At 35.5% G+C, this 13,780-nt stretch overlaps 1 protein-coding gene across 1 annotated transcript in view; it reads left to right on the plus strand.

Moving 5' to 3' along the window:
* The window catches only part of atp10b (ATPase phospholipid transporting 10B), a 54,168-nt gene that overhangs the window by 28,531 nt on the left and 11,857 nt on the right, over positions 1–13,780 (plus strand). Inside the window, exons 8-15 of the mRNA XM_016471484.1 lie at positions 787–1,001; positions 2,403–2,552; positions 4,343–4,874; positions 6,343–6,449; positions 6,535–6,661; positions 8,275–8,459; positions 13,043–13,349; positions 13,472–13,548. Of these exons, the coding sequence (XP_016326970.1) occupies positions 787–1,001; positions 2,403–2,552; positions 4,343–4,874; positions 6,343–6,449; positions 6,535–6,661; positions 8,275–8,459; positions 13,043–13,349; positions 13,472–13,548 (1,700 nt within the window). The remainder of the gene's footprint in view (positions 1–786; positions 1,002–2,402; positions 2,553–4,342; positions 4,875–6,342; positions 6,450–6,534; positions 6,662–8,274; positions 8,460–13,042; positions 13,350–13,471; positions 13,549–13,780) is intronic.

The following is a 13,780-nucleotide window of genomic DNA, read 5'->3' on the forward strand; positions in this document are numbered from 1 at the left end:
GTTCCTTGCTCCGTGTTCCCGCACCGTAGCAGATCGTGACAGTATTACTCTTATCTGTATGACCAAAATGACAGATATTTGCAAGTGAGCGCATCGGCGGCTTTATCTGTCACGCTGTGAGTGCGCTACTGTTCAGATACTTGAATAGCACACATTTTTCTAGGTTAACACTAGATTGAGCAGCCATGTAAAGTTGCTAATACTTACATATTTCAGATGATAAGCCATATATGACTTCACCACTTCCTGTGGATTTTTTTTTTGTGTGACTAATAAAATTTTGGTCGACCAAGCCTCTTCTCGTCAACTAAACGTTAGTCGACTATTAGGGGGCAGCCCTACTTTTAAATATTTTAAATTGGTGCACAATATTTCTCTCTTCTATTTAGTTTTATTACAATTTTGCTTTTTTAAAGCAAAAATGTAACAATTTTTGAAATGTTTAATTTAAATGTTTTTTTTTTTATTAAAATGTTACATTTTTTAAAAAGTTTTTCAAATTTATTATTTTTTGTCATTTATTTTTTACTTTTTTTGGTTAATTGTTTACTTTAATTTGCTGTAAATTGGTATAATTAGCTTAAGCAATCAATTTTTGAAATGTTTAATTTAAATGTTTTTTTTTTTTATTAAAATGTTACATTTTTTAAAAAGTTTTTCAAATTTATTATTTTTTGTCATTTATTTTTTACTTTTTTTGGTTAATTGTTTACTTTAATTTGCTGTAAATTGGTATAATTAGCTTAAGCAATAATAAGGCTGGCTGTTATTTTTGGCGCTCCTCAGCTGCTCGTTTGGCGGTCCTCAGTGGAGCAAATGAAGAGGAGGAGGTCACTATCTACCAACAGACAAAGCTTCCTCCGCTCTTCCCTCTGGAAGAATTACAGGACGTCCACACAGGAGACAAAAATCACGCCAACACTCAAGTCACAGCTGCCAGTCGGCGCAGATCAAAAGTGGAAGCAGGAGCCCAAAGTGACATGGCCTTCAGCAGTCCTCTGGTGAGAACATAGATCAAAAGACGTTGATATCTGTGTTTTCGGGGTGAAGGTTGGGAATCCAGGATGATTTGGTTTGAAAGAAATGTCTCTTTCAGGCTTATTGTGAGTATTTGACTCTACCTACATTTTTGCAAACTCCAAAAGCATACCTATACATACAATGCAGTATCCAGCTGAAATGAACACTAAACAGTAAAACAGCTTTAATTTCTGTTCACACAAATTATGATTACAGGGCCGATTATCAATTAATAAAGACTTATTTTTACACAGTTCCTTGCACAATAGTGTTATGCCCTCAGAGCACTTTTACCATAGTGCATGATTTGTAAAATACATTTTGATGTTTGCATAACATACTGTAACCAGTGTATACATGACTTTTCTAATTTAGTAAACTTGCTCAGTAGCACACTTGGTACAGTGGAGATTTAATGCAATGCTTGAATACGTGCATTAACCAATATAATAAAATATGGCCACAGTCTTGTTTAAAGGGATAGTTCACCCAAAAATGAAAGTTTCAAGTTTTTCTCTCTTCTGTTGAACACAAAAGAAGATATTTTGAAGAATGTGGGTCACCAAACAGTTGACAGTAGCCATTGACTTCCATAATATTTTTGTTTCCATACTATGGAAGTCAACATCTACCGCCAGCTGTTTGGTGACCAACATATTTCAAAATATCTTCTTTTGTGTTTAACAGAATAAAGAAGGTACAGGTTTGGAACAACATGAAAAACTTTCATTTTTGGGTGAACTTGCCCTTTAAGTCTTATTTTTTTTTATTTTTTTTTATTAAAACAAGAAAACATATCTGCCAATGGGGTAAGAAAAATACCCTTTGAATTAAGTTTATTTTTCTTACCCCATTAGCAGATATTTGTTCTTGTTTTAAGCAGACACTAACAAAATTGATAAATTTTTCAGAAAACAAGACTTAATATCTCGATTTAAGAATGTTTAGATATTTGTAACGGAAAATAAGAAAATAATTCAGCAGATAAAAGGGAAGCTCTCAGATGCCCAACCAATAAAATAATCAATTATTGCAAATGACAGCATATTAAATAATTTGAATAAAGCCGAAATGTCATTTCTGACCCATTCTCCTGCATTCTCACGGTCTGCCCCGCAGATGGCCGAGCAGTTTGGTGTCAGTTATGAGCACAGCGATGCTGGCTCTGATCCGCTGTGTTTCGATCTGTTGACATATGGGGCCGCCGGGGTGCATTAAACATGGGCTACTGATACTGTACAGATCGTCTTGTGTCCCACTGCCTCTTCCTATGAAGTCGCGCCTTTTGTTGTCGTACGATGTCGTGTAATTTTCCGTCTATGGAAACAGACTGCATGGTCTTGTTGTGCATGATGTAATCGCAGCCGTATTTCCTCAAACAGGAAACAGTGGTGGTTCCAGACAGGAAGCTGATGCTGGAGGTGGACCGTCAGATGGCGAGCATCCAGACCGGGCCCTACCTGGACTTTTTTCTGGCTTTGGCCATCTGCAACACAGTGCTGGTTTCCTCAGTGAAGGCCCAAAAACAGAGGGTGAGAGCGAACGCTGACCTTGCTGGAGCCGAGAGGGTTGGGGACGTGCTCAGTGCTCTGACATGCAGCACAAAAACTGTCTAAACATTAACAATAATAGCCCGCCATGTAAACTACACCTCTTGCACACTGAGTACCTGTGGCTGCAGTCTCGTTGCCCCGAGATATTTTATTGCTGCCCCTGCATGACTAATTCTTCTTTGGCTAGTGCTTCGTTTTATAATTACTACATTTTAATTCTCAAGCAAGCACTTACTTGGTGCAGGCAATTAGATTTTTCATCAGTCACATGTCAGTCAACCACACATCCGTAATGAGTTGAGTCTGAGAGAGAAGTTTAGCGTAGCTGAGGATCCTTCACTGCTGGTCAGCGCTAATTTCCCAAATTGCACTCGAGGACCCCGAGCGAAGCACTTTGTCCAGGGTAGGAATTATATTTGGCCTCAGACCTGTAGCACTGAGACGTTCAAAGACATCGGGTCAACATTAATTAAGTTGATTACCAGTGGAGCATGATTGTATTACCCTGGGTCCATCACAACTTAAGAGGCAGTCACAATGTATGCAGATCCACAGCACCTGAAGAACTCCATTATTAGTGTCTTTTAGAGCATTATGAAGGAACATGGGCTCCGTTTCAATATTTGCAGTATTTCAGGTTTATCATAATTAACCGAGCACACAGTTATAAAAGAAAATCTGATGTAAATGATTCATTTCAGAATTGGGTTTTTACCAATTATAAAAAAAAAATAAAAAAAAAATGTGTGTGTATATATATATATATATATATATATATATATATATAATGCTTTTAAATACAACATCTACCTTTATCTCTACAGAGAGTAGACTATTTGTGATATTACAAATAACCAATATGTACACTACCGTTCAAAAGTTTGGGGTCAGACTCAGAACGATTTTTGCTTGCCAAGATTGTGTATTTGATTAAAATTACAGTAAAAACAGAAATATTGTGAAATATTCTAATTTAAAGTAACATTTGCATTTTTAATAAATTTAATTACATTTTCAGCATCATTACTCCAGTCTTCAGTGTCACATGATCTTCAGAAATCATTCTAATATGCTGATTTTGCTGCTCAAGAAGCGTTTATTCTTCATATTTATCAGTTATTATCATGATACATTTTTAAGGATAATTGATGAATATGAAGTTCAAAAGAACAGCATTTATTTGAAATAGTGTTTTGTAAAATTATAAATGTCTTTACTGTCAGTTTGATCGATTTGATGCATCCGTGCTGAATAAAATCTTTTATTTCTTTTTTTTATTTATTTATTTTTTTAATTGCATGTGAATTTCACATGCAATGTGCACATGTGATGTTAAGAAAGACTTAGGCTGTGTTCAAAAAACATGCATACTATGCATACTATTTCTGTAGCATGCATACTGAGCACAAAATGGAAATTGCCAGTTTGCACAGAATGTCTACTGTATTTGTCAAAAAGTGTAGGACACAACAGATCCCGTTGCGCTGGAAACTGTATGCAATGCACTTGTGAAGTAATGTTTTTTTTTTTACTTCGTTCTTGATTCATCATTTGAACAGACTGCCAAAATTAAGACTTTATTAAACAGACTTGATAATTCATTTTGGACATAACTGAACTCTACAAGCTAAATTGGCATGCAAGGTTTCAAATGCCTTTTAAAAAAATGCAATAATGCAGTAATGAAGCAGTAATACTGGTGTAATAATGCAGTATTCTATCATTCTGTACAGCATCTGTCAAGCAAATAATTGCTTGTATTTTTCCAGGTCAAAGGGCGCCGTAACTCCTCATACTCAGGAGGTTCATTTCATAACATGCGGCAGTGGTTCAGAAAGTGTGGTCTGGGAAAAGTTTTCACCTCCATGAAGTTCTTCAAGAGAGGCGTGGAGACACTCGCAGATCCTTTCTCCACGGATGAAGACGAGTCCGACGGGTTTCACAGCTCCAATGTCTCAGACGCCACGGGGCAGAAGGGGATTTCGAGTGAACGCAAGGTTAAAAGCAGTCCGTCTGGGTCGGAGGAGGTGTGTTACGAGGCCCACAGCCCAGATGAGGCCGCTCTCATACACGCTGCAAAGGCTTATGGGTTCAGCATGGTGGAGCGCACTCCTCATTATGTGACTGTCAAGCTGCCCAATGAAGCGCTGCTGAAGTTTGAGGTGTTGGACATCCTGACCTTTGACTCCACGAGGAGGAGGATGTCCATCATAGTGCGACATCCACACACTAAAGAAATCACCATGTACACGAAAGGAGCTGATTCAGCCGTCATGGAGAGACTGGGGAATGTTTTTTCAGGTGAGCATGAAAGATCAAAAACATGAAGCAGCGTACACCATTCAAAGCTTTGGGCTCAGTAAGGCTGCGTTTATTTGATAAAAAATACAGTAATATTGTGAAATATTATTAAAATGGAAAACAGCTGTGTTCTATGTAAATATCTGTTAAAATGAAATTTATTTCTGTGATCAAAGCTGTATTTTCAGCATCATTACTCCAGTCTTCAGTGTCACATGATCTTCAGAAATCATTCTAATATACTGATTTGCTGCTCAAGAAACATTTCTGATTATTATCAATGTTGAAAACAGTTGTGCTGCTTCGTATTTTTGTGGAAACGGTGATACATTTCATTTTTCAGGATTTTTTAATGAATAGAAAGTTCAAAAGAACAGCATTTGTCTGAAATGGAAGTTTTTGTAACATTATAAAAGTCTTTATTACTTTTTTATCAGTTGAATGTGTCCTCGTTGAATAAAATATATTTTTTTTAAATTCAAAATTACATAGATATTGTCATGTCCCCATTTTGAAACTAGATTTTTATTTATTTATTTTGTCTAAAGCAATTTTAATATGAACACAAATAATTGGACATACTGTAAATGAGCTTACAATGTTAGTTGTAACACGTTTTCACCTTTTCTCTTAAATGTAGCTTAATTATAGAAAATGTTTTTTAAATTTCTAAAAATGTATCATCATTTACTTGTTTTATTGTAAAATAAAGATTTTTTTTGTTTTTAAATGGAACCAAAATGAAGATGGTTAAAATAAATAGCTTGTTTTATTTAAACAATATTTTGTTTGGTTCCTTAATGGAACAAAAATGGAGATAAAAAGATTGTGATTGTGAATCTCCAAAATCCACATGAAAGTAAAGCATAATAAAAAGTATAATGATTTGTGCACTATATTCCAAGTCTTCTGAAATCATACGATATCTCAAGATAGCAAAGGAACAGGCTAAAATTGAAGTTTCCGGCATTCAAATGAAATGTAATTGAAATATGTGACCCTGGAGCACAAAAGCAGTCTTAAGTCGCTGGGGTATATTTGTAGCAATAGCCAACAATACATTGTATGTGTCAAAATTATAGATTTTTCCTTTATGCCAAAAATCATTAGGATATTAAGTAAAGATCATGTTCCATGTAGATAATTAGTAAATTTCCTACCGTAACTATATCAAAACTTAATTTTTGATTAGTAATATGCATTGCTAAGAACTTAATTTGGACAACTTTAAAGATGATTTTCTCAATATTTTGATTTTTTTTTTTTTGCACCCTCAGATTCCAGATTTTCAAATAGTTGTATCTCGGCCAAATATTGTCCTATCCTAACAAGCGTATTTATTCAGCTTTCAGATTATGTATAAATCTCAATTTTGAAAAATTGACACTTATGACTGGTTTTGTGGTCCAGGGTCACATATAGCCACCGTGGCAGATTTGAATGTGTGTGTGTCGTTTGTTTTTCACAGATATGACACAAGTGGATAGTGAGGCGAAGCAAGTTCCTGTAAAAACCCAAAAAGACCTTGACATGTACGCCAGGAATGGATTACGGACGCTGTGCTTTGCCAAAAAGGTAGAAGTTCTGTAGAGATCGTTGTAGTAAGACTAAATGTGTTGAGCAGTGGTGCTGATGGAAAGCTGTGTGTTTTTCTCTGAAGGTCATCAGTGAGCAGGAGTTCAGGGCCTGGTCGGCTGTCAGACAGGAGGCGCTGTCAGCCATGGATGAGAAAGAGGAGCGTCTCATGGAAACCGCAAACTTCATCGAGAGCAACTTCAATTTGCTGGGTACAGTCTGCGCTCCCTTCATGTGCCACTGATGATTGTCACTCTTAAAAATAAAGCCTCCAAAAGGGGGATTTTTTTGCAGCAGGGCCACAGAAGAACTATTTGGGGTTTCCCAGAAACCCTTTCAGTGAACACTTCGTACAAGAACCATTTTTTTCTTAGTGTGAAGAGGATGTTAATTAAAAAAATTAAAGAAACAAGGTTCTTTCCTTTTTCCACTGCAAAGAACCTATGGAAACTTGTTTTTTTTTTCTTGCTATTGTGAGTTAATATCGTGCAGTTCTGACTTTTTTCTCTGAATTCTAACCAATCACAACACACACTGGTCCAGCTAACCAATCACAGAACACACTGGCCCAGCTAACCAATCACAGCACATTTCGTATTTCAGAAGGCGGGCCTTCATTTGATACAGGAACTATTCGAGCCGTTCATGCCAGACTGGGGAGAGAGATGTTGTAATAATGTAAAATATGTGAAAAATAATGTGTTTTTCGAGCAACCTAGTATGAGAGCCTGTTCTAGTACACCCCCAAAACAAAATCAAGACTTTGTAAAAGAGCATATTAGGACCCCTTTAAAAAAAAATCAAGGTAATTGCAACTTTTTATCTCACAATTCCGATTTTTTTTCCCTATATATTTTTAGTCTATATCTCACATTTCTGACACTTTTTTTCCCCACAATTGCGAGTTTATATCTGTCATTTCGGTCCGTTTTCCCCTAGAATTCAGTTTACTTCTTGCAGTTCTGACTTTTTTCCCAAAAATTTCCCCAATTTTGTATTTCACAACTTTTTTTTTTCCACAATTGCAAATTAATTCCTCACAATTCTGCGACTTTATTCTCAAAATTGTGATAAAAGCCAGAATTGTGGATAAAAACACAGAATTATCTTTATTTTTTCTATCCCGTGGCGGAAACAAGATGACCTTTTGTACAATGGAAATGTTCAATTAATGTTAAATGTTCTTCACAGAATCATAAGTGCTAGTAAAGAATCTTCATTTTTAAAGGGGACATCGGATGCCCACTTTACACAAGTTGTTATGACTATTTAGGGTCTTCATGAAATGTCTGTAACATACTTTGGTTAAAATTCAGCACCCTTTTTACCTTGTCAAAAACAGCTCTGTACACAGCAACCCGATTCGGTGCATGTCTCTTTAAATGCTAATGAGCTCTGCTGACCAATAAGTCATAGCAGAGCCCCCGCCCCCTATTCCATAGAACGAGGCATTGTTGTCGCTACAGCTGCTCGAGCGCCAAGAAAATTGCAGACAGCGTACAACTGGCTGAGGGCGGAGATATGCAAATACGGGACAGTCCGTCAGCGGTCGTGGGCAGGGCCTGCACAGTATGATGTCATAGTGCTCAGAAAATCAAAACGGCTTGATTATTGAGCCTGTTTAGGTTTTTTGGTGTTTAAAAAAAGTAGTGAATGGATTTTTATCATTGTAGGGTTTATACGTTTATACATTTAAATGCAAACACCATGTAAAAGTGAATTTTGCATCCGATGTCCCCTTTAAGAGTGTAATCATATAAGATAACATTCAAAGTCACAGTTTCGGGAAGTGAAATGTAAACTGACCTTCTGGAGTCTCCCACAGGGGCCACCGGCATTGAGGACCGTCTCCAAGAAAGTGTCCCAGAAACCATCCTGGCTCTGAGACGAGCTGGCATGCAGTTATGGGTGCTGACAGGGGACAAACCCGAGACGGCCATCAACATCGCATACTCCTGCAAGCTGCTCGAGCATGAGGACCTGGTGTTCACCTTCAGCACCAACAGGAAGGTACTTCAGTCTGCTAGTCAGTGCCAACTAACTAATGCTTCTGTAACTGAACAGAGTTTGACCTGTGTTAGTCAACCAGCTTCATCAGAAAAATTAGGTTGGTGAACAGCATCAAGTTTGTACAACGGTGTTTTAGTGCCACGTAAAAAAATAAAAAAATTAATAAATCTAATATTTTGAGAATAAAGTCAAAATTACGAGAAAAATATCATAGCAATATGAGATTAAATTCTTAATTATTTTGAGAATAAAGTCGTAGCATTAAATACATGTGAAGAATGAAAAGTTGGACTCCACAGACGGTTTTTGTGGAGCAGGTGGAATTTTCACATTATTTAACTTTAGTCAAGCAATATACTACTTTATTCTCAAAATATTACGACAATTAATCTCGTATCGCTATGACTTTACTCTCATAATTTTGACTTTATTCTCAAAATATTACGAATTTAATCTCATAATGATATGACTTTATTCTCAAAATATTACGAATTTAATCTCATAATGATACGACTTTATTCTCAAAATATTACGAATTTAATCTTATAATGATACGACTTTATTCTCAAAATATTACGAATTTAATCTCATATTGCTATGACTTTATTCTCAAAATATTACAAATTTATTCTCATATTGCTCATAATTTTCTCGTTATTTTGACTTTATTCTTAAAATGTTACGAATTTAATCTCATATAGCTACGACTTTACTCTCAAAATATTACGACTTTAATCTCATATTGCTCATAATTTTCTTGTTATTTTGACTTTATTCTCAAAATGTTATGAATTTAATCTCATATTGCTACGACTTTATTCTCAAAATATGACCAATTTAATCTCTTATTGCTATGACTTTATTCTCGTAATTTTGACTTTATTCTCAAAATATAACATTTTTAATCTTGTAATCTTAGATTTTTTTTATTTTTTATTTACATGGCATTAAAACATCGGCGTACATTAGCTTTCTTAAACCGATATCTCAGTAAGAGCATGTTGAATATTTGTCATGTGTTGCGTGTGCATCTTGTTTGGGATTTAAAACACTGAACCCGCACAAAAGGAAAAGGTTAATTGGTTTATCTGGGACGACAGAGGCTTCAATGTTACACAGTTTCATCCCCTCAAGAGTGACGTTCTCCATAGCGTGTTCAAACACACAAACGCGCTTGCAACAATTTGTCAGATATGCTGTTTTTCATTTCATGTCTGCCTGAGTCTGTGTTTAAGAGCGCTGAGAAAAAGAGCATTCACCGTTCTGAATGGCTTGGATTGCTGTTCTGTAATCCCATTTTCACACTTCTGAGGAGGGCAGGAAACCGTTCTAGTTTCATTTCAACATTAAATCTCCCCCCGAAGACTTCCACATATTGTTTTACACACATTTTATGAAATGCCTCATTTTGTGCATCTAAAACCTTCACTTTCCGTTGTCCTAGTTTTTCATGTGTTACAAGATCATTTATCACCATCTTATATATCTTAGTTTATTCCCTAAATCTGTGTGGAAATGAGAGAATCATAAGCCATTTATGTAACATACTGAAATTTCATTTAGCCATAACCCAGATATATTCTCAAACCAGTCGTGTTAAAACATATTGCAGTGCCAGACTGAAAAGTATGTGGATGTGACTTCACGACATGATGATGTCTCAACTCATGAATATTAATTAGATCATGATGTCATTGCAAGATAACATGTCCATTCACGTAATCTCATTTAGGATCAGATATGAAACGCTTGATGTGACGTCATGCTTAGTGTGTGCCACAATGCTCTTGTGATAAAGAGGCAGCAGTTGATCTTCACTGCAAACTGAAAGCATGATGGGAAATGACTTGCTGACATCACAGCTTAGATGGAAGCTCATTGGCTTAGAACAACTGTGATGTTTTTGTCTTGTCTACAATGTTAGTCTGTTATCTCTAATATCATTTAGACTAAAAATGGATAGAGAAAGAATAAATTAAATGATAGGTACCCTACTTTTTAAAAGTCTGGAGTCAATAAGATTTTTTATTAAAGAAATTAATACTTTTATTTAGCAAGGATGCATTAAATTGATTAAAAGTGCCAGTAAAGACATTTATAATGTTACAAAATATTTCTGTTTCAAATAAATGCTATTCTTTTGAACCTTCTATTCATCTGTGATTCCTGAAAAATAAAATTGATCACCGTTTCCACAAAAATATGAAGCAGCACAATTGTTTTCAACGTCGATAATAATAATAAATCAGCATATTAGAATGATTTCTGAAAGATCATGTGACACTGAAGACTGGAGTAATGATGCTGAATATTTAGCTTTGATCACAGGAATAAATTACATTTTAAAATTTCCAAAATAGAAAACAGTTATTTTAAATAGTAAAATTTTGGATCAAATAAATGCAGGCTTGGTGAGGAGAAGATCATTTTTTAAAAACATTAAAAATCTTACTGTTCAAAAACCTTTGACTGGTAGTGTATATATAAATTATATATATATATATATATATATTTGAAAAAAAAAATTCCCTGCCAAATCGAAATCGTGTTAGAAAAAAAATAAAAAAATAAATACATTTATATATATCGAGAGGACCCCTGCAGACCCTCATGACTTTGTGTCAAGGTCAATAAGTCTTTTAAAATATCACATAATTTCAGATTTTTATGACAAGACAAGGTTAGTTCAGGCTGTAAAGTGTCATGTGGTGAGACTCGCCCAAATCTGTCAATCACATTAACAGTTCATGACATTGACAAAAAAAAACAAAAAACTTTTTACCATGCGAAATGTTTAAAAACATTTTTGAAAATGCCAATTAAGATTACGTTTCGCCCTTTTTTCTATGACTTTATTCTCGTAATTTTGACTTTATTCTCAAAATATAACATTTTTAATCTTGTAATCTTAGATTTTTTTTATTTTTTATTTACATGGCATTAAAACATCGGCGTACATTAGCTTTCTTAAACCGATATCTCAGTAAGAGCATGTTGAATATTTGTCATGTGTTGCGTGTGCATCTTGTTTGGGATTTAAAACACTGAACCCGCACAAAAGGAAAAGGTTAATTGGTTTATCTGGGACGACAGAGGCTTCAATGTTACACAGTTTCATCCCCTCAAGAGTGACGTTCTCCATAGCGTGTTCAAACACACAAACGCGCTTGCAACAATTTGTCAGATATGCTGTTTTTCATTTCATGTCTGCCTGAGTCTGTGTTTAAGAGCGCTGAGAAAAAGAGCATTCACCGTTCTGAATGGCTTGGATTGCTGTTCTGTAATCCCATTTTCACACTTCTGAGGAGGGCAGGAAACCGTTCTAGTTTCATTTCAACATTAAATCTCCCCCCGAAGACTTCCACATATTGTTTTACACACATTTTATGAAATGCCTCATTTTGTGCATCTAAAACCTTCACTTTCCGTTGTCCTAGTTTTTCATGTGTTACAAGATCATTTATCACCATCTTATATATCTTAGTTTATTCCCTAAATCTGTGTGGAAATGAGAGAATCATAAGCCATTTATGTAACATACTGAAATTTCATTTAGCCATAACCCAGATATATTCTCAAACCAGTCGTGTTAAAACATATTGCAGTGCCAGACTGAAAAGTATGTGGATGTGACTTCACGACATGATGATGTCTCAACTCATGAATATTAATTAGATCATGATGTCATTGCAAGATAACATGTCCATTCACGTAATCTCATTTAGGATCAGATATGAAACGCTTGATGTGACGTCATGCTTAGTGTGTGCCACAATGCTCTTGTGATAAAGAGGCAGCAGTTGATCTTCACTGCAAACTGAAAGCATGATGGGAAATGACTTGCTGACATCACAGCTTAGATGGAAGCTCATTGGCTTAGAACAACTGTGATGTTTTTGTCTTGTCTACAATGTTAGTCTGTTATCTCTAATATCATTTAGACTAAAAATGGATAGAGAAAGAATAAATTAAATGATAGGTACCCTACTTTTTAAAAGTCTGGAGTCAATAAGATTTTTTATTAAAGAAATTAATACTTTTATTTAGCAAGGATGCATTAAATTGATTAAAAGTGCCAGTAAAGACATTTATAATGTTACAAAATATTTCTGTTTCAAATAAATGCTATTCTTTTGAACCTTCTATTCATCTGTGATTCCTGAAAAATAAAATTGATCACCGTTTCCACAAAAATATGAAGCAGCACAATTGTTTTCAACGTCGATAATAATAATAAATCAGCATATTAGAATGATTTCTGAAAGATCATGTGACACTGAAGACTGGAGTAATGATGCTGAATATTTAGCTTTGATCACAGGAATAAATTACATTTTAACAGATATTCACACAGAAAACAGCTATTTTAAATTCTAATAATATTTCACAATTTTCACTATATTTTTGATTATATAAATGCAGCCTTGGTGAGTATAAAACATAAAAAAATGTTGACTGCTGGTGTAAACTAAATTACCAGTTTATTGCATTCATTTCATACATTCATGTAAAAGCAGATGTGTTTTAAAAACATGCAACAAAAATAGTTTTTATATACTAACGCAGTCTCTGTTATATGTCAGTCTGTGTGTAAAATGAGGTTGGAAGACACACTGGGAGAGCTGCGACGGAGCACACTGGCACCCGGAGCGGACCATCAGTTCAGGGGTTATAACTCAGCGTTTACTGGCCCACTGATGGAGCCCAGTATCGGGCTGGTGATAGACGGGCCGACTCTGAGCATGGCCATGTCAGACGAGCTGGTGGAGCAGTTTGTGGAGCTCTGCAAACACTGTCGTGCGGTGCTTTGCTGTCGAGTGACGCCGCTGCAGAAGAGCGCCGTGGTTAAACTCATACGGCAGAAACTGAGGGTCATGACCCTCGCCGTAGGTAATGAAACCTTCGATTTGAGGCGGAGGGCTTTCTGAAATCATTTATAAGATTACTTTTCCGCAGGTTCGTGAAGTGCATTGGTTTTCTGTCGCGATACATTATGATTTGTGTCGATGCAGGTGACGGCGCCAATGATGTGAACATGATTCAAGCTGCAGACGTTGGCATTGGAGTTTCTGGACAGGAGGGCATGCAGGTTTGTGTTTTCGTGTTTTATAACTCACTCCCAGGTGAAGATAAAGCACTGCAATTATGTATCAATCCAAAAAACTAAAAAAAACATGAACACTGACACAGAAGCTAGGATAGGTGTGGTATGTGTTGGGTATGTGTCATTATTACATTATTATTATTACGATTGTTATTACATTATTATTATTATTATCATTACATTTATTATTATTGATATTACTGTTGCCGTCATCACA

Source organism: Sinocyclocheilus anshuiensis, unplaced genomic scaffold (assembly GCF_001515605.1).
Source record: "Sinocyclocheilus anshuiensis isolate Anshui unplaced genomic scaffold, SAMN03320099.WGS_v1.1 scaffold84, whole genome shotgun sequence".
NCBI lineage: Eukaryota > Metazoa > Chordata > Actinopteri > Cypriniformes > Cyprinidae > Sinocyclocheilus > Sinocyclocheilus anshuiensis.